Genomic DNA, 21389 nt, shown 5'->3' with positions numbered 1-21389 from the left:
TTTCAGTGCTATTGCGATTTAAAAGATTGAATTATTGAACACCAAACATCCAAACATTTGTCAAAATGAAAAATTTGTGTATATTAATTTTGAACTATTTAATTTTTTAACAAAAAGCTTTGCATATTGTATCAACTCCGACGAAGAAGGTAATACTTCTACTGAACTCCCAAGTATCAACGAATCATTAAGCGTTGAAGAAGCGTCCAGCAGCAGCAAAGAATCTACAGAGAAAAAGGAAGAACTCAAAGGAACCGAAACTGTCAAGCCTGAAATGTCAACAAATATTGCAACGCGAGACACTGCTGATGATGACAACAAAGGAAGTAATGAAGAAAGGCGCAGCATTACACCAGATCCCCAACCACATACTAACGCATTAACACTAACCGCGAGTACACCATTAACAGCACTAGCGGGTACACCTAAAATGAATTTGATTAATTGTACACAAAATAAAGAAAATAAAAGCAGCGAGAAAAACCGGCGCTTGATCTCATTGTGCCAACAATCTGACGTAGTTATAACATCATTTTCGCCCCGTGAAACTGGTGTACGCATCGAAAAATCATTTACAGCAATTCTTAAGCCAATTACTGCTGCTGCTACCACACCTAAAAGCGTATATAGTACACCAAAAAGTGTAATCTGTGATTCTAATGATGAGGGAAGTCGTGATTTTATTGATTTCACCACACCAGCGACATCTAAAAAAACGTTTGGCGCACGTGCAATTGCTAGAAATTCGTCAATGCATTTAATAGATTTGACAACACCCAGTAAATTAGCACCGGCCAGCATGCGCGCACGAGCCACTGTAGCCGCACTCAAACGTAATCAAACACTACCTACCAATGTAAAACTATCCACCACACCGCTTACTTTTGCAAAGCTTGTGGATGCTGCAGACGATGACGACGAAGAGGAAGGCATAGCTGATTTAGCTGTGACACCTAAAATGGAATTACAATCAGCAACTCACACTGCGGCGACATCCACACCACAAAGTGCTGAGTCAGTCATAACCGTTGATGGTTCTTCTAGTGATTCGTCAACGCATGTAATTGATATTTCGACTGAAGATTCAGGTACACCTAGCATTAGCTCACCAGTGCATACAAATCTAATAAAATCAACAAAAACACCACAACGTCCAGTGACATCTACACCACAGCGCATGCAAACGCCGTCTCTAATGAAACGTGCCTTATTAACCAGCGCCAAAAAAAATGTAAGCACAACGAATCGTTCCAGTCCCGCTACCAGACCACAAACAACGTCTACACCTACAGCGCGCAATATTAAGCTTGCGTTAACAAGTGATACTAATGCTGTTGCTGCTGCTGCTGCAACCACTGCATCAACACCTAAGAGTAGCAGTCGCGTGGCTATTGGTTCACCGAGTAACGTTGCGGCAGCACAACGCCGCTTTTTGTGTGCAAAACCAAGACGTAGCCTGGCAGCAGTTGGGATTGTTAGTCCTGCTGCTGTGGCAACAGTTGGCATAGCCACTTCAACACCACTAAATCCGCGCCAAACTCAAACAAGAAATGTGCCAGCTAGCGCACCACGCTTTAGTATGGTGAAACGCACGTCGCCACTACGTGGCGTGCGTAAATCGATATGCGGCGTAACGCTATCCTCGCATATTTCGAAAACTCGTCGTTCGGTGATATCACCAAAAAAGCGTTCGCCCACATCAATCGTGGCACAACATGTAACAAAGGCGCGCAAAACACTTTGTATAGCTAATGCAAACAAAAGTCAAATAGCTTCGCGTTCACGTAGTCTGGTAGCAGCAGCAGTGAATGCAACAAACAAAGCAAAATCTGCAAAGGATGTACCGGCTCCCAAAACAGCTACAGAAGAAACCGATTTAAGTCGCACATTCATTTTGGATGATGATTCAGTCAAAGAGCAGAAGCCGAGCGTGGCCATTGTAGAGGAGAAAGCACAACATATAACATTTTCGCCAATTAAAGAGAATACTGCAACTAAGACCGAAGGGGAGAATACAACACAGCAAGAATTAAACAAAACATTTTCGCCTGATAAACCAGTAAAAGCACCTGAAGTAGTTGAAATCAAACATGAGGAAATCAAAGATGATTCAAAAAATGAGAAAAGCGATGCAGAGCGTATATCGGAAAGTTTTGCTGAAGTTGTAGCGTCAAACGCAAACAGCAAAGACGCTGTAGAAATAGAAACAAATTTAAAAACTGCTACAGAACCGCAACAGAAATCTGATGAAATATCTACCAATCAGCTGTTTGATGCTGTCCACGAGGTTATGGAAAGTAAAAATCGTAGTATAACTGAATCTAAAGATACAGAAATCAAAAAGATATTTGCAGCTCCAGATGAAGTTGACGACACGCCACAAACCAGAACAGTCTCCAGTGTGCAATCTTTTGAAGAAAAGCTCGATACTGTTGAAGTAGTCAGCAGCAGCGCTTTAGCTCCAAAAACAGAACTAAGAACCAACGATGAGCTTAAAACGCTTGGTAGTGTAATAGAACCTGATAACGGAGCCGACGCGCTGAAACCTACTAGTGAGTCACAAGGTACTGCAGAATTATTGGAAGAAATTGAATATGTACTAAATAAATCAGATGAATTGAAACAACAGTTAAGTGGCAAAGAAGAGCATAACACAATCAATCCAAAAGATGAGTTAGAAAACTTGGAACTAGCGGAGGAGGTGAATGCGAATGTGAAGAATGTTAAGGAGGCTGCACAAGCGAATGTGGATGCGCACGAGGATGTTTGTTTACCAACAACTTCCACTGCAACAGACATGCTCCCAACAACAAGCAAAGTAATATTTAGCGTTAAATCCAATATGGATGAGAAGGAGGAAGAAGATAAAACTTCAATATACTCTGAGATAATGCAAGCGACATTTGAAATTGATACTCCTACCACCCTAGATGGGTTATCAATTAAAACAGAAATCTTATCGATTACAACAAATACCACGCCTAGTGAGTTTGAGGTCTCATCGTTTGGAGCTAGTAGTATTGAGAAAGACGCCAGGGTGGAGCCAACAAAAGCCACTCTTCATACACAAGAAAATCTGAATGAAAAGAAAGATGATTTGAAATTAGATTTGACAAATGACGTGAGCTCAATATATTTGGTAAATGTAAAACAGACTGTTATGGAAGAGACTGACGAAGTTGCTACTGGCGAAATTGAAGATTTAAACGCTTCGACAGCAGCAAGCAAACATGTTATTAAATCAAATAATTTAGAGTCGGTGGTAGAAAAAGAATCGGATTTAAGTGAAGAAGAGGAGAAAGAGAAGTCGGAGGAGAAAAACACGGCGACTGTTGCAGAACTACAAGAACTAGCACAACATGTAGATGCTGTAGTTGAACTAGCTGTTGATGAATCTTTTGCGCTGGAGTCTGAAGTGACAGCAGCTGATACAGAGGAGATTATCGAACCTGATGTTAAAGCTAATGACGTCGATTTAGAGGAGGTTGTAAAACTCAATTTAAAGCCAGATAAGGACGAAACGGTTACCACATTACAAGTCACGGGCACAACTACTGAGGAATGCAAACTAAATATAGTTTTGGAAGATACTGCTACCGATAACACCAGCAATAGCGACGAAGAAAAAGAGAATAAAAAAGAAGTTGATACCGAAATAATAAATAAACCTTTGGCTACTGTTGTGACAGCCTCAAAACCAACTGCTTTCGAACCCAAAACACCAAATCTCACGGGCATACGAGACTTGCTACGTACTCCCAAATACCAATCAAAAGCTGTACCTGGCACACCACGTTCAGTTGGTTTGGTTAGTTTTATGCGCACACCCATACCATCGACCAGCGCTGCAGTTGCTGCGAACACACTTACAGAAGATGATGCGGGTGAAGAACTGCTCACAGAATTACAAATGCTACCTAAAACACCACAGCAGTGCAAAAAAAGTGCGCAAACACCACAGCTAATAGTTGAAACGAACTTATCCACACCACGTCGGAGCGCAAGACGCCGTGCCTCAGCAAATGCTGATCTAACACCTACACGCTGTCTGACACCAACGTTAGATACAAACACTGATGTGTCAACCATCTTAGGTCGTGCCACAAGACGACGTGCATCAGCATCGGCAGAAGTAAATTACACACCACAACGTATAAACCGACGGCGCTCGTCACTGTCATTAGATAATGAGGAAGCAATAGCGGCAGCATTGACACCTCAAAAACGTGGAGGCAGCAGCCTACGTGCTAAACGCACTGTGTCTACATTAAAACTAGAGTGCCCGTTAGTCGAAGATATGGGTGCAATTATTGAAGAAGTGAACAAGGATAATATGGAAGACTCGAATGGTAAGCAAAAAATATTTTACAATGGTTTTTGTATTCGAATTGAATTAAAATACTTTTGTTTGCCATTTCAGACTCAAACCAAATTAAGGAAACTGTAAAGGATAACGAGCGCGTCGAATTGAAATCAATCGGTTTGTCTAGCAAACTTATAAAATCACATACTCATTTGATGAAATCAACTATTTGCCTATTTAAAATATATGATGCATTTGTTTTTTAGTACCCAAAATTTCGAACGTGATTGAGGAGAGTATTTGTGAAGAAATCAACACACAGAAAGTTCAGCCAGAGAGACTTAACGAGTGTGTAATAGAAGTGCAGGATGTTAAAGTGAAGGGCGATAAACAAGCGAAATCAAATGCTAAAAGTGAGTTTTACTTTAATTTACTCAAATTTTATTATATAAGGACCTTTTTTAACTTAATTTGTTTTGTTGATTTTCCGACAGGGTGGATAAATGATGTATATTGGAACGATTTTCCACCATCCCTTGTCAAATTTGGTTTCGAGACAAACCGGTTTCGGCGTTGTGCCATCATCAGTGTCGATTTTCGTTCTGATGTTGTCGTTTGTCCCGTATTTATAGTTCGTAGGTACATGAGCAAGTATTGTCAAAATTGATGCTTGTGTATATTTAGTTATATTTATGTGCTGTGTGTTCATTCAGAACCGAGGGTGGTTTTTACTAATTGATTTGTGTAGCTGACTGAGGCAGGTAAAAGTCCGTAATTTTAGTCAGTAAAAACCACCATCGGTTCTGAATGAACACACATTGAAACCAAATTTGACAAGAGATGGGGGAATATCGTTCCAATATATACCTTTTTAACACCCTTATAGTAGCTACACCTGAATGCTTGTTTGATTACATGTAACCGACTTTTTTGAACTCGATTTTGACCTTCTTTAAACGGACAGATTTCATTCAAACTTTTTACAGATTATATTAATTTTGTTCGCATAACCGTAATCCGTAACGGCATAAACTAATCGAGATAGATATAGACTTCCATATATCAAAATGATCTGGGCGAAAAAAATTCATTTAGCCATGTTCGTCCGTCCGTCCGTCCGTCTGTCCGTTAACACGATAACTTGAGTAAATTTTGAAGTATCTTGATACAATTTGGTATGCAGGTTCATGGGCACTCATACCAAATCGCTATTTAAAATGAACGAAATCGAACTATAACGCCCACTTTTTCGATATCGAAAATTTGCGAAAAACCTAAAAAGTGCGATAATTCATTACCAAAGACGGATAAAGCGTTGGAACTTGGTAGGTGCGTTGACCTTATGACGCAGAATAGAAAATTAGTAAAATTTTGGAAAATGGGCGGGGCCCGCGCTTTTATAAAAGAAGGTAATTTAAAAGTTTTGCAAGCTGTAATTTGGCAGTCATTGAAGATATCATGATGAAATTTGGCAGGAACGTTACTCCTATTACTATATGTGTGCTAAATAAAAATTAGCTAAATCGCCCAATTAAAAAAAAAAATTTTTTTAAGTCAAATTTTAACAAAAAATTGAATACCTGTACAGTATATAAGTAAATTATGTCAACATTCAACTCCAGTAATGATATGGTGCAACAAAATACAAAAATAAAAGAAAATTTCAAAATGGGCGTGGCTCCGCCCTTTTTCATTTAATTTGTCTAGAATACTTTTAATGCCATAAGTGGAATAAAAATTTATCAATCCTTGTGAAATTTGGTAGGGGCATAGATTCTATGACGATAACTGTTTTCTGTGAAAATGGGCGAAATCGGTTGAAGCTACGCCAAGTTTTTATACATAGTCGACCGTCTGTCCTTCCGCTCGGCCCGATAACATGAGCAAAAATCGATATATCTTTACTAAACATAGTTCACGTACTTATCTGAACTCACTTTATCTTGGTATAAATAATAGCCAAAATCCGACTATGACCACGCCCACATTTCGATATCGAAAATTACGAAAAATTAAAAAAATGCCATAATTCTATACCAAATATGAAAAAAGGGATGAAACATGGTAATTGGATTGGTTTATTAACGCACAATATAACTTTAGAAAAAAACTTTGTAAAATAGGTGTGACACCTACCATATTAAGTAGAAGAAAATGAAAAAGTTCTGCAGGGGAAATCAAAAGCCCTTGGAATCTTGGCAGGAATACTCTTCGTGGTATTACATACATAAATAAATTAGGGTCACCCGGGTCCACATTTTGGTCGATATCCCGAAAACGCCTTCACATATACAACCAAGGCACACTCCCTTTTAGAATACTCATTAACACCTTTCATTTGATACCCATATCATACAAACACATTCTAGAGTCACCCTGGTCCACCATTATGGCGATATCCCGAAATGGCGTCCACCTATAGAACTATGGCCCACTCCCTTTTAAAATACTCTTTAATACCTTCCATTTGATACCCATGTCATACAAGCACATTCCAGGGTTACCCTAGTTTCATTTTCCTACATGGTGATTTTCCCTTATTTTGTCTCCAAAGCTCTCAGCTGAGTATGTAATGTTCGGTTACACCCGAACTTAGCCTTCCTTACTTGTTACACTTATCAACGATCGATGACAGCAATAATTTGATGGTGGGGTGACGGACACAAGGTCAAAGACCACTTCAAATGGCCATACGGTCACTTTTAACTTTGCGCACATATCAAGGACCGATGACAGTAAAATAATTTGATGGTGAGGTGACTTAAATTCAACGGACATAAGGTCAATGGACCTGTCGAAGCTTTACACATGAAACAAGGTCTAATGACAACACAATAAACAAGAACAAAAATAAATAATAGTTAAAAAACTAAAAAACCACAATTTTCAGCTAACCGAACTAAATATTAGAATATTTTTATTCACAAATAGTTTATGTTACATATTATAAAATTAAAGTTATTAACAGTAGAATTAAATTCAGATTAAAAAGGGTGAGGTTCATGTTACTCTATTTTCATAACTCTCTTCTTATATATAGTTCAAATAGAAAAATTTAGCATTTAGTACATCTAGAACTGCGCGCTTTTTACTCCGAAATTAATTATTATGTTAATAGCTTAAAGTTTGTTATAAGTGAAGTTATTTTGAGTTAATTATTCCACCTCCACCTACTGTAACATAAACTATTTGTGATTAAAAACTATTTTCGAACATTTAGTTCGGTTAGCTATAAAAGGATGTTTTTTTCTAACTATTATTTATTTCTAAACTTTTTTTCTACTCGCCAAAAAAACTTTAATGGGATAACAAAAACAAATTAGCTTCTGAACGTTATTTTTTATCCATATGTGTTTATTAAAAATATTCGTTGTTTTTTCTGACTTATTCTAGCCTTAAATGCAATTTCATGCACAAATCTTAAAGATGATGCACAAGTGGATGAAGAAGGCGTAAATCCAGTAATCGATGCACAGGAAATAGATGGTAATTTTTGGATTAAAAACGTTTTACGGGCTATTTTCTTTATTTGCAACAGAGTAACCATGATATTTTTTTTTCAAATCCCAAACAAACTCTTGATCCCAGAAGCTCTTGCTAGTTTTTATTTGCACTTAAACGCCAAAAAACAATGATGCTGTAAGCTCCTTGATTATTCGGGCCTGTTCTGGATTTCGATTCCGACCAATTTATTCGGAATCGAAATGGATTCAAATAAATAAATGTAAGCCGCGATAACCTCCGAAGAGATCTAAGGCCAAGCTTCTCTTCCAATTTGCGTCGTGCTCCTCTTGATTTTCCCCCGCCTAGAAAAATTTTCTTCTAATTGAAAAACCTTATTTCTAAAAATTTGATGTTGCTTTGCCCGGGGTGTGAAACCAGGGCATACGGTGTGGTAGGCGGAGCACGCTACCATCACACCACGGCGGCCGCCATTTCCGACCAGACATTGTCGATTTGAAAAGTTTTGCCTCTGAGCAGTCGGAATCGAAAGTAATTAGCCTATTAAGCACAGATAATTACATTACTTTTCCCACACAATTTTTATTAAATTATTCATTTTATTTGGCAGATTTATAACAACTTTTTGCTGTTTCTTAAGTTGAGAAAACGATAGTTCGTTATAAATTGGGTTCCGATTATATTATTCAAAAATCTTAGCTTGTTATGCACCGATCTAAGACCCCAGCAAGCATACCAGTCAATATTGCACATGTCACCAAAAATAGAATTGTTTACGTCCAACCGACGATAAATTGGAGCAGGAGGGACTAGGTATTACACTGCAATTATAAAAGGAACAAAATCAAATTGTGGTCCGAGATAAAGTACATTCATTAAAACTTTAAGACGAAAGATATATCAGAAATAATGAAATAGTCAAGTAGGCTGGGACAGCAATATTGCCTACACCTTGTTGGCACATTTATATTTACCACATCAAGACCAACACTGGTGTAGCAAGTTGCAAGTATACGCGTCACTACACAGCAGGTTTACATTAAAATCTTCATAAGTAATAAGATCAGTATAATCAACAGCTACTGAGTAATATTCATTGACACTACAACGTTGATGAGGACTATAACGTACACTGAAATGACAGTCCTTGGTCTGGAAAAATCCCGAGCCGCTCCGGTACATAGAACCGACTGCCTTGGGATGCGCATTGCAACAACAACAACAACTATAACGTATAAAAAAAAGGTCTTTGGACAATGAACTAGACACTTCCACAAGTAAATTCTCAGTATTCCTGGAATTATCCGAAGCTTGATAATTTTTGCAATAAATAGCAACACCACCACCGTTCTAAACATTTCTATCAATCCTATGAAGTACGCTGCTGTTTATGACAAAAAGGTCGTCGAGCACTTCAGGCTTCAACCAAGTCTCGTAAGCACAAATGATCTTTACATAAATAGAATCGGGAAGCAACAAAATTAAATGGGGTTACACTGAAATGACGCTCATTACCACTTACAAAGCAATTGCCCGGCCGCTTACAGGCTACGCATGCCCGATATGGTCGCCAAGCCTAAAGTTTTATAACTGGAAGAAAATACAGCGGGTTAGGGGGTCAGAATACACCCGCGGTAGGTATGCTTGTCGTAAGAGGCGACTAAAATACCATATTCAAGGGGCTGTGTAGCGTAACCCTTCAGGTTGCCAGCGCAATATATAACTTCTCCAAACCCAATTGTCAACTTCACCTATCCGCGGCGAATCCTGATTCACTAACAGACGCGGCTGCCCAATCTCCTCATGGAACTTGGGGTGGGGAGGAAGGGATGGCCTGAATGTTTAATGTGGCCTCATAAATCATTCCCGAGATAGTCGGGCTAGCACCTTAATGGTGTACCGGATCTGTATCCCGCAAAGGACCATTACATCGATAACACTCCCCAAAGCCTTGGGGAGTAACCCAATCGCTACAACAACAACAACAATAGGCCTGTCAAATAAATAAATAAATAAAAACACCGCTCAAAGAACCGCTACGGGATGTCTTCTTATGTCTCCAGAACACCATCTACACAGTGAGTCGAGAGTACTCCCCATTAGGGGGAGAAATGAAATGCTGAACAAACAGTATCTGTAGACTACGGAAAAACCTGGGCATCCCAACAGACATCTGATTAGAGAGGTCCCTCCTCTCAGGGACTGAAGAAGCCATCTCCGCAAGAATTATGAGGAAATACGGCACCTGAGAACTCAGCCGTATGTAGAAGAAAAGCACAAAAAGGTCCTTAGTGATATCCAAAAAAAGGCGTCGGACCTCTATGCCAGGAATTGTCTGGCAAACCCCGCTCTTTAAGTTAAATACCCTGAACTCGCAGAAGAGGAAAGCAAGATCAACTTCGATGTGAATACTGTAACAGGTTGAACTCTTACTTATCCAGAATCTATCCATATTAGAGGATATTGATGACAATTTGTGATTAGTCACACATATTCCATGGTCGAACAATGCTACAACAACAACAACAAAACAAAAAACAAACACATCTTAAGGATAGCGAAATAGTTGCCTTTTGGGCTTTGTCGTCCCCATGACTCACATGGAAGCAGCCCTGTAGAGTGAAATAATACTGCAACTTTCCCTTTGCCATTTGCAGAAGTAACCTGTTTTCCTTGGTAAGCCTATCAAAAATTTGAAGGTTGCCTGTGATTCCCAGGGGTTTTAGGAAGATTGCGGTTTTCACCGGCAGTTTCGATCGCGATCCAGCTGCAAATGGAATTTGATCACAATCGCACGGTTTTTGCCTGCACGAGAGGATCTCGCACGAAAGATGACTGATTTTCGGAGACTGGAAATCGACAGATATACAGAGCACGTTGAAAATACCCTTAAGATTTTTCCAGTCCTTAAATGGAATGCCAAAATCGACGGCGTCAACAGCAATATCAGCAACTGATTTGTGTTTTAGACCTTTTGATAACTCAGCTTTTAGGCGTACGATTTCAGACTCTGACTTTTTAAGGCCCTCGTTAAATAGGAAAACAAACGTATGTGACTCAGATAAACCAGCCGTAAGGCTAGATATTTCGTCTTCAATTCTCTTGGTTAATTTATTCTCGAGTGTGGTAATTTTGTGGGAAACGCTATCGATTAAGAGCGGCAGCTGGTCACATTGCTGCAGCACCTTAAGCTCCACTTGTTCCATCGTATTATATACTGCCGCGAGAGTTATCTAAGGTTGGAGAATAATTAAAATGGTTATGGAAATCAATTTCTCAAAATGTATCTAAGGTTAGGAACTGATGTTGGTGTAGTGTCAAATTGGGTTACTGCTTTTAAGTCTGGCAACTCCCCCTCTAATAAATAAAAAGATGCAACACTCATATTAAAACTTGGCATCACTTAAAATGTTAAGAGTGGAATGACGCGGAGATTCCACCCCATTGGCTGAATCTTCCGTTACTAGCTATAGCATCATACGATTTTCCCGTTATGCACTTTTGCATACCGGCAAAGCTGCTTTTGAAGCGTCGGTATGCAAAAGTGCATAACGGGAAAATCGTATGATGCTATAGCGATGCGACGCTTCAAAAGCAGCTTTGCCGGTATGCAAAAGTGCATAACGGGAAAATCGTATGATGCTATAGCTAGTAACGGGAGATTCAGCCAATGGGGTGGAATCTCCGCGTCATTCCACTTTTAACATTTTAAGTGATGCCAAGTGTTAATATGAGTGTTGCATCTTTTTATTTATTAGAGGGGGAGTTGCCAGACTTAAAAGCAGTAACCCAATTTGACACTACACCAACATCAGTTCCTAACCTTAGATACATTTTGAGAAATTGATTTCCATAACCATTTTAATTATTCTCCAACCTTAGATAACTCTCGCGGCAGTATATAATACGATGGAACAAGTGGAGCTTAAGGTGCTGCAGCAATGTGACCAGCTGCCGCTCTTAATCGATAGCGTTTCCCACAAAATTACCACACTCGAGAATAAATTAACCAAGAGAATTGAAGACGAAATATCTAGCCTTACGGCTGGTTTATCTGAGTCACATACGTTTGTTTTCCTATTTAACGAGGGCCTTAAAAAGTCAGTCTGAAATCGTACGCCTAAAAGCTGAGTTATCAAAAGGTCTAAAACACAAATCAGTTGCTGATATTGCTGTTGACGCCGTCGATTTTGGCATTCCATTTAAGGACTGGAAAAATTTAAGGGTATTTTCAACGTGCTCTGTATATCTGTCGATTTCCAGTCTCCGAAAATCAGTTATCTTTCGTGCGAGATCCTCTCGTGCAGGCAAAAACCGTGCGATTGTGATCAAATTCCATTTGCAGCTGGATCGCGATCGAAACTGCCGGTGAAAACCGCAATCTTCCTAAAACCCCTGGGAATCACAGGCAACCTTCAAATTTTTGATAGGCTTACCAAGGAAAACAGGTTACTTCTGCAAATGGCAAAGGGAAAGTTGCAGTATTATTTCACTCTACAGGGCTGCTTCCATGTGAGTCATGGGGACGACAAAGCCCAAAAGGCAACTATTTCGCTATCCTTAAGATGTGTTTGTTTTTTGTTTTGTTGTTGTTGTTGTAGCATTGTTCGACCATGGAATATGTGTGACTAATCACAAATTGTCATCAATATCCTCTAATATGGATAGATTCTGGATAAGTAAGAGTTCAACCTGTTACAGTATTCACATCGAAGTTGATCTTGCTTTCCTCTTCTGCGAGTTCAGGGTATTTAACTTAAAGAGCGGGGTTTGCCAGACAATTCCTGGCATAGAGGTCCGACGCCTTTTTTTGGATATCACTAAGGACCTTTTTGTGCTTTTCTTCTACATACGGCTGAGTTCTCAGGTGCCGTATTTCCTCATAATTCTTGCGGAGATGACTTCTTCAGTCCCTGAAAGGAGGGACCTCTCTAATCAGATGTCTGTTGGGATGCCCAGGTTTTTCCGTAGTCTACAGATACTGTTTGTTCAGCATTTCATTTCTCCCCCTAATGGGGAGTACTCTCGACTCACTGTGTAGATGGTGTTCTGGAGACATAAGAAGACATCCCGTAGCGGTTCTTTGAGCGGTGTTTTTATTTTTTTGACAGGCCTATTGTTGTTGTTGTTGTAGCGATAGGGTTACTCCCCAAGGCTTTGGGGAGTGTTATCGATGTAATGGTCCTTTGCCGGATACAGATCCGGTACACCATTAAGGTGCTAGCCCGACTATCTCGGGAATGATTTATGAGGCCACATTAAACATTCAGGCCATCCCTTCCTCCCCACCCCAAGTTACATGAGGAGATTGGGCAGCCGCGTCTGTTAGTGAATCAGGATTCGCCGCGGATAGGTGAAGTTGACAATTGGGTTTGGAGAAGTTATATATTGCGCTGGCAACCTGAAGGGTTACGCTACACAGCCCCTTGAATATGGTATTTTAGTCGCCTCTTACGACAAGCATACCTACCGCGGGTGTATTCTGACCCCCTAATGCGGCAGTTACTCACGAACGTACGTACCAAAAACGTGTCAGCTGACACGACCTATCTTATGAGTGTGCAATGTAAACGAAAACTCACCGACGTGCAACGCCCGTAGTACGTACGTAGCCCGGAACGTAGAAATCAAAACAATTGATTGATCCGTAAGAACGTGTCAGCTGATCGCTCTCTCACTAGACAGAGTTGCCTAGTAAACTTTTGTACGCTAATTTTTGACCGTTTGCAATTTTATGCAAAAACGCCTAATTAAAGTTTGAAAAATTGTGAAAATAATTCGAAATAATTATGTAAAAGTGCTGATTATAAATATTTTATCTATTTATACTTATTTAATATGTATTCCGGCCTTTTACAATATCAAAAATTTAATTGGAAAAAGTTGATGTTTCCATAAGCATACATGCAAAATGGTCAATGGCAACAGTGCTTATCTGTAAACAATACACACACAAATATGTTATGTACATGTACACAGACGCACACATTGATTCCTACGGGCTTGAGAGTTCGGTCAAACGTGCTTCGTACGACAAACGTCCTTACGTACGGCACACGTCGGTGGGTAACTGCCACATAACCCGCTGTATTTTCTTCCAGTTATAAAACTTTAGGCTTGGCGACCATATCGGGCATGCGTAGCCTGTAAGCGGCCGGGCAATTGCTTTGTAAGTGGTAATGAGCGTCATTTCAGTGTAACCCCATTTAATTTTGTTGTTCTTCGATTCTATTTATGTAAAGATCATTTGTGCTTACGAGACTTGGTTGAAGCCTGAAGTGCTCGACGACCTTTTTGTCATAAACAGCAGCGTACTTCATAGGATTGATAGAAATGTTTAGAACGGTGGTGGTGTTGCTATTTATTGCAAAAATTATCAAGCTTCGAATAATTCCAGGAATACTGAGAATTTACTTGTGGAAGTGTCTAGTTCATTGTCCAAAGACCTTTTTTTATACGTTATAGTTGTTGTTTTTTTGTTGCAATGCGCATCCCAAGGCAGTCGGTTCTATGTACCGGAGCGACTCGGGATTTTTCCAGACCAAGGACTGTCATTTCAGTGTACGTTATAGTCCTCATCAACGTTGTAGTGTCAATGAATATTACTCAGTAGCTGTTGATTATACTGATCTTATTACTTATGAAGATTTTAATGTAAACCTGCTGTGTAGTGACGCGTATACTTGCAACTTGCTACACCAGTGTTGGTCTTGATGTGGTAAATATAAATGTGCCAACAAGGTGTAGGCAATATTGCTGTCCCAGCCTACTTGACTATTTCATTATTTCTGATATATCTTTCGTCTTAAAGTTTTAATGAATGTACTTTATCTCGGACCACAATTTGATTTTGTTCCTTTTATAATTGCAGTGTAATACCTCGTCCCTCCTGCTCCAATTTATCGTCGGTTGGACGTAAACAATTCTATTTTTGGTGACATGTGCAATATTGACTGGTATGCTTGCTGGGGTCTTAGATCGGTGCATAACAAGCTAAGATTCTTGAATAATATAATCGGAACCCAATTTATAACGAACTATCGTTTTCTCAACTTAAGAAACAGCAAAAAGTTGTTATAAATCTGCCAAATAAAATGAATAATTTAATAAAAAATTTGTGGGAAAAATAATGTAATTATCTGTGCTTAATAGGCTAATTACTTTCGATTCCGACTGCTTAGAGGCAAAACTTTTCAAATCGACAATGTCTGGTCGGAAATGGCGGCCGCCGTGGTGTGATGGTAGCGTGCTCCGCCTACCACACCGTATGCCCTGGTTTCACACCCCGGGCAAAACAACATCATTTCTGTACACAAGGGCTTCACATTTTTGTATTGCGTATATAAAATGTTTAGCAACAGCATCTTCGCCGGCACGGAGTTAGCGCAGTGCGCTACCCACGCGTGTGAGAAAAATTTTTGTTAAACTTAAAGAACCATTTAAAAAGAAACTTGGGAAATTTATTTAAGTCCCACATGTAAAAAACTATATACATATTTTAAAGAAACTAAGAAATTAATAAACTTTTAATAAAACAAAATTATACAAAAGAAAATAGTTAGTGGCCAGTGCCTGTGTGTAGATAGCGTGTGTGGGTGTGCTCGCAGAACATATTTTCAACGTTTCCTAATTTGGAAACAACAAAATGTACAACAAAATACAAATTTAACATTGCTGGTGCAGTAAACGCATATTTTATTAAATTACATACAAAAATACAAAAAATAAAAAAAAAAATAAAAATTTAAAATTATCTACAAAAAAATGATACACAAAACATTTAAAACTTCGACATAAACTACAAAACTTTTAACACATTAAAATAAAATTTAAAATCTACCAAAAATGTTGAAATTGAAATAAACAAAAACTACAAAAATTCAAAAACAGCGGGAAAATACCGTAAGCACCGAAACCTCCAGCAGCACAGCAACATCAAATGCAGCACCAGTCCGCAGGAAAGGGTTGACAGCAGTAATGTATGCATGTCTATTTCATTTAACTGTACTTATTTTATTAAATTATATTTTACTTATCATAATTTTCTATCACATACTTTTCTAACAACTAAATTGGTTAAGATGTGCATTTTGAATTTTTCCCATGAATAATTTTATATAAAATCCCAACAAGCAAATTAAACGTAATTAAACGTAATGTAAGTTACAAACCACTTTCACAGGAAATTTTTTTTTGTATAAATAAAGCTTTTTTCTAAATAACTGTTCAAATGCTTTTCCAATCGATAAATTTTTATTTCAATCAATTCATTCAAACATTTATACCTTTTTATCAATTTACTTTCACAATTTATAGTAATAAACATTTACCCTAAAAATTCAAAATATATTATTAAAAATAATAAAGTATAAATTTAATATCGAATTTATTACTAAAAAAAAAAAAAATACCAAAAAATTTTTCAGAGTTTTTGTGAATTTGATAGCCTATGACTTGTAAGCAATTCAATTAAAAACATTTCTCCAAAAAAAAAAAAAAATTTTTTTTAATTTTACCATTTGCACAAAATTCTGAACTCTCCCATTTTTGATATGCCATTAAATGAAATTTTTGCCTTAAACCACGTAAATTTAATAGGAAAAATTAAAATAGGTATTTCTCTAGCCTATAATTTAGAGAAAATCCGCAGACCGGATGTTCCTTTGTTTTCAAAAAAAAAAAACATTATATAATTTTCTTAACCAGATTTACCATTTTATAAAATTTATATCAAACGCGACAAATTTTAACCGGATTTTTAAATAATACTCGGATTTACAAAATATTTACCTGATTTACAAAATTTTTCTTTTAAAATAATGTTCAATAAAATTACCGTATTCAAACACATGTGCGATTCTGAGGGCAATTCCAGCGATAAATCAAGCTCTAAAGGAAGGTGTTCACTAGCCCAAGAAGATTTTTTTAGGATTTAATGACTCAGATATCGCAGAAAATAATAATTCAAATTTTCAGTCAGAACCTGACTTTTCCAATTCTCACTCTACTTCTAATCCTTCAGATTTACAATCGAATAACAATATTTCAATCATGGCAACCTCAGAACAGAAAAAGGTGTTCATTACCAGTTGCGCCTCAATTATTAGGGACAACTGCAGCGGCGATCCACTGGCATTAGAATCTTTTATCGACAAAATAAAATTAATTGAAGTCTTCTCAGATGAAAATTTAAATAATACTTTTATTGCATTTTTGAAATCCAAACTTGAGGGAAAAGCACACGAAGCACACCGTAATAAATTCAGTCGATGACATAAATACTGCCTTGAGAAATAGAATAAAACCCGACAACTCGAGAGTTGTTTCTGGTAAAATCGCGTCTTTACATGTCATCAATAATAACTTCTCAGACTTTGCTAAGCGCGTTGAAGAACTATCCGACGCATTGGAACGTTCTTTGATTATTGAAGGTATGACACAAGCCAAGGCACATGAAATGGCCGTAGAGCAAACAGTGAATGTGTGCAGGTTGAACACTCGTTCAGAGTTGGTCAAATCCATCCTGGCTTCAACTACCTTCAGTTATTCAAAAGACGTAGTTGCAAAAATGATAGTGGAACGTAATAATGAGGTAAAAGAAAGCCAAGTACTAGCATTCCGTACTCGTGGTAATTGGCAAAGTAGTTTTCGAGGAAATTATAGAGGTAATAATTTCAATAATAGGTACAACAATCCAAATGCGAGATTCAACAATAACAATAGAAATAACTACAACAATAATTACGGGTACAATAATTCTAATAGAAGTAATAATGACAGATATATCACTAATAGAAACAATCAGCCTAGTAGTAGTAACAATAACGCTACTAATAATAATAATTCGCGAAGTAATGCCAATGTACGCGCTTTAAACGTGAACGCCCCTCAGGAGCGAACACTGGGGGATCGGGATCACGATTTAGACAATTAAACGAATCTTCTCCAAAAATATTAAAATCCATCTACTGCTTGAACCTTAATTATTCAGATTTTATTGAACTTCAATGTAGCGATTCCTACAAACCGTGTACTTTTCTAGTAGATTCTCAAGCAGATATTTCTTTAATCAAAATTTCAAGTTTATCTCAAAATTGTAACTTTAATAGTAATGAAATTATTAATATAACAGGCGTAACAGCAGAAACAATTTCAACTTTAGGGACCTTAAAAACCAAATTAATTGCATATAAATTTTTAATACCGCATACTTTACATGTAGTTAACGACGATTTCAATATACCTTCAGACGGAATACTCGGCAAAGACTTTTTAAAATTAAATAAATGCATTATTAATTATGCAAGCGATAGCATAACTATTAATACCGGCTTTGATAACGCAAATATACCAATTTTACACGGCACAAGTACCGATTCTTTAGTTATTCCTCCGAGATGTGAAGTTTATCGGTTATTTAAATTACCAAAATGCGACAATCCTGTTTTTGTAGACTCACAAGAGATCTGTAGTGGTGTTTTTACGGCAAAGTGCATTGTTGACAAATAATCCAGTTCTAAAAATTTTAAATGTTACCGACGAAGTAAAACATGTCAACAATTGCAATATCGTAACGGAAGATATCACCAACTACAATGTCTACAAAATCAATGAAACTTCAAAAGATCAAAAACGCTTAGAGGAATTAACGAAAATTTTGAAAAATCAAATGCCGGGTTATGCTCAAAAACAATTACTAGATTTATGCTTAAAATATGCCGATGTATTCGCTTTAAAAACTGATCGTATGACTTTAAACAACTTTTACGAACAAAAGCTACGTTTAACTGATAAAAATCCAATCTATATAAAAAATTATCGTTTACCATATACACAACGTGAAGAAATTAATAAACAAGTCGAAAATTTAATGCGAAATGATTTAGTAGAACCCAGCTTTTCTAACTATAACAGTCCTTTAATTTTGGTACCGAAAAAAGATCCTTCAGGCCAAAAGTCTTATCGTATGTGCGTTGATTTCAGAGCAGTCAACAAAAAGCTTATCGCAGACAAATTTCCGTTGGCACGCGTAGACGACATACTCGACAATCTTGGCAGAGCCAAATATTTTTCGACTTTAGATCTTTTTTCTGGTTTTCACCAAATACCACTTCATGTTAATTCTAGAGACGTTACATCTTTCAGTACAGAACGAGGAGCTTTTCGTTGGAAAGTTTTACCTTTCGGTTTAAATATAGCACCAAACTCTTTCACGTATGATGTCATTAGCATTTTCAGGCATTTCGCCAAATCAAGCTTTTATGTACATTGACGATGTTATCGTCATCGGTTGTAGCGGGACACATCACCTCAAAAATTTAGAAAAAGTTTTCGAAACTTGTAGAAAATTCAATTTAAAGTTAAATCCCAACAAATGCAATTTTCTTCGTTCTGAAGTCACTTTTTTAGGCCATAAATGCACCTCAAAAGGCCTGCTGCCAGATGACTCAATAATAGACGCAATTAAAAAATACACTAAGCCTAAAGACAAGGACGCTGTTAGGCGATTCGTTGCATTTGCAAATTATTACAGGCGTTTTATACCTAACTTTGCGTCACTGGCAGCCCCTTTAAATCGTCTAAATCGAAAAAAAGTTGAATTTGTTTGGGATGATGCTTGCGAAAATGCTTTCGAAAAATTAAGATTATCATTAACGTCTCCCCAACTATTACAATACCCTGATTTTTCAAAAGAATTTATTATCACTGTAGATGCATCTAAGAGTGGTTGTGGCCCTATATTAAGCCAAAAACATGGAGATAATGATTTACCGATTTGCTTTGCATCAAAATCTTTCAATAAAGCCGAACAGAAAAAGGCAATCATAGAATTAGAACTTTTAGCAATACATTTTGCTATAAAACATTTTCGGCCGTATGTTTACGGTACACATTTCACGGTAAAATCAGACCATAGACCATTAGTTTATCTATTTAATATGAAAGATCCTTCCTCGGAACTCTCTAGAATCAGATTAGATTTATCAGAATACAATTTTACAATTGAATATATTAAAGGAAAATCGAATGTCGTGGCTGATGCTCTTTCCCGTATAAGTATAGACGAGATTAAAGATTCGACAAAACACGTTTAGCCGTTAAAACGCGATCACAAACTAAACAACAAGAATTACAAAATGAAAAAATAAGTTTCAATGATACGACTTCTAACGATAATAAAGTACAAGTTTATGATAAATTTTCATACGATTTTTCAAAAAAGGTACCGCGAGTAAAATCAACAATACAATATAATAAAAATAAGGAGATCTCCAATTTACAAATTTATGCGCATTTAAAACATAAAAAATATAATTTACTTAATATCGTGACTGTTAACGAAATAACGAATTTAGATGAGTTACTTTCGAGGCTGGAAAAAGCAGCCGACAATCACAATATTAAACAATTAGAATGGCCAAAAAATTATATATTTTTCAATAATTTTACAATTACAAATTTTAAAATCCGCGGAAATGAAATTTTAAAATCATTACAAATAATATTGACGGACCCTGTAGAGACCGTAACAGACAATGAACAGAAACAAAAACTTATGACAATTTATCACGAAGATCCAGTGTTAGGAGGTCATTGCGGAACAAAAAGGTTATATGCCAAATTAAGAACTAAATATTACTGGAAAAACATGACACGTAATATAGCGAAATTTGTGAAAAATTGCAATAAATGTCTTTTAAATAAAGTGAGACCCAAAACAAAAGAAAATCTTGTCCTTACTCCAACACCCTGTAAACCATTTGACGTTAATTATCGATACAATAGGTCCACTTCCAGAATCAAACTATGGTAACAAGTTCGCTGTTACTATGATTTGTGACTTCTAAATACCTGGTAACAGTAGCTGTACCAGATAAATCAGCAAAAACTATCGCATGTGCTATTTTTGAAACCTTTATACTAACATATGGTGCAATGAAAGCCATTAGATCCGATTTAGGGACGGAATACAAAAATGAATTATTCTCGGAATTAACAAAACTTTTAAAAATTAGTCATGATTTCTCAACAGCTTATCACCACGAAACTGTTGGTACCGTTGAAAGAAACCATAGAGTCTTTAACGAATATTTACGTGCATATCTAGATGAAACGTATTCAGATTGGGATACGTATTTGAAATATTTTACATTTTTACATAATACTACAAGTAGTTCGGTTTTCGATAATAAATTAAAAAAAATCTACAATGCCACATGAATTACAAAAGGAACAAATCGGTCCGATCTATAATGTAGAAAATTATACAAAAGAGCTAAAATATAGAATGCAAAAATCTCATAAAATGGCAACAAATTTGATTAATAAACATAAAATTAGAAATAAAGAATTATATGATAAAACGGCTAAGCCTTTAGAAATTAAAATTAATGATAGGGTTTTAGTAGAAACAGAACCGAGAAATAAACATAGAAATATATATCAAGGTCCCTACATAATAAAGAATATCGATGGATCAAATGTAAACATTTTTGATGAAATTAATAAAATTGAAAAAAACTGTACACAAAAATCGTATACAAAAAATTAATTATATTGATAGCCGAAAATAATCTTTAAATATAAACCTACTTTAAGAACATGCCAATGAAGGCCAAACTAA

General features: G+C 36.9%; 1 protein-coding gene across 2 annotated transcripts in view; it reads left to right on the top strand.

Annotated features, from left to right (window-relative positions):
- The window catches only part of LOC137251000 (microtubule-associated protein futsch), a 106816-nt gene that overhangs the window by 58428 nt on the left and 26999 nt on the right, over nucleotides 1-21389 (top strand). For both annotated transcript variants that reach the window (XM_067784832.1, XM_067784823.1), the window contains exons 4-7: nucleotides 118-4349; nucleotides 4421-4480; nucleotides 4570-4716; nucleotides 7697-7789. In XM_067784832.1, the coding sequence (XP_067640933.1) occupies nucleotides 118-4349; nucleotides 4421-4480; nucleotides 4570-4716; nucleotides 7697-7789 (4532 nt within the window). The remainder of the gene's footprint in view (nucleotides 1-117; nucleotides 4350-4420; nucleotides 4481-4569; nucleotides 4717-7696; nucleotides 7790-21389) is intronic.

Source organism: Eurosta solidaginis, chromosome 1, assembly GCF_040869045.1.
Source record: "Eurosta solidaginis isolate ZX-2024a chromosome 1, ASM4086904v1, whole genome shotgun sequence".
NCBI lineage: Eukaryota > Metazoa > Arthropoda > Insecta > Diptera > Tephritidae > Eurosta > Eurosta solidaginis.
Note: the sequence above shows the minus strand (reverse complement) of the source record. Positions and strands in the feature narration are given on the sequence as shown.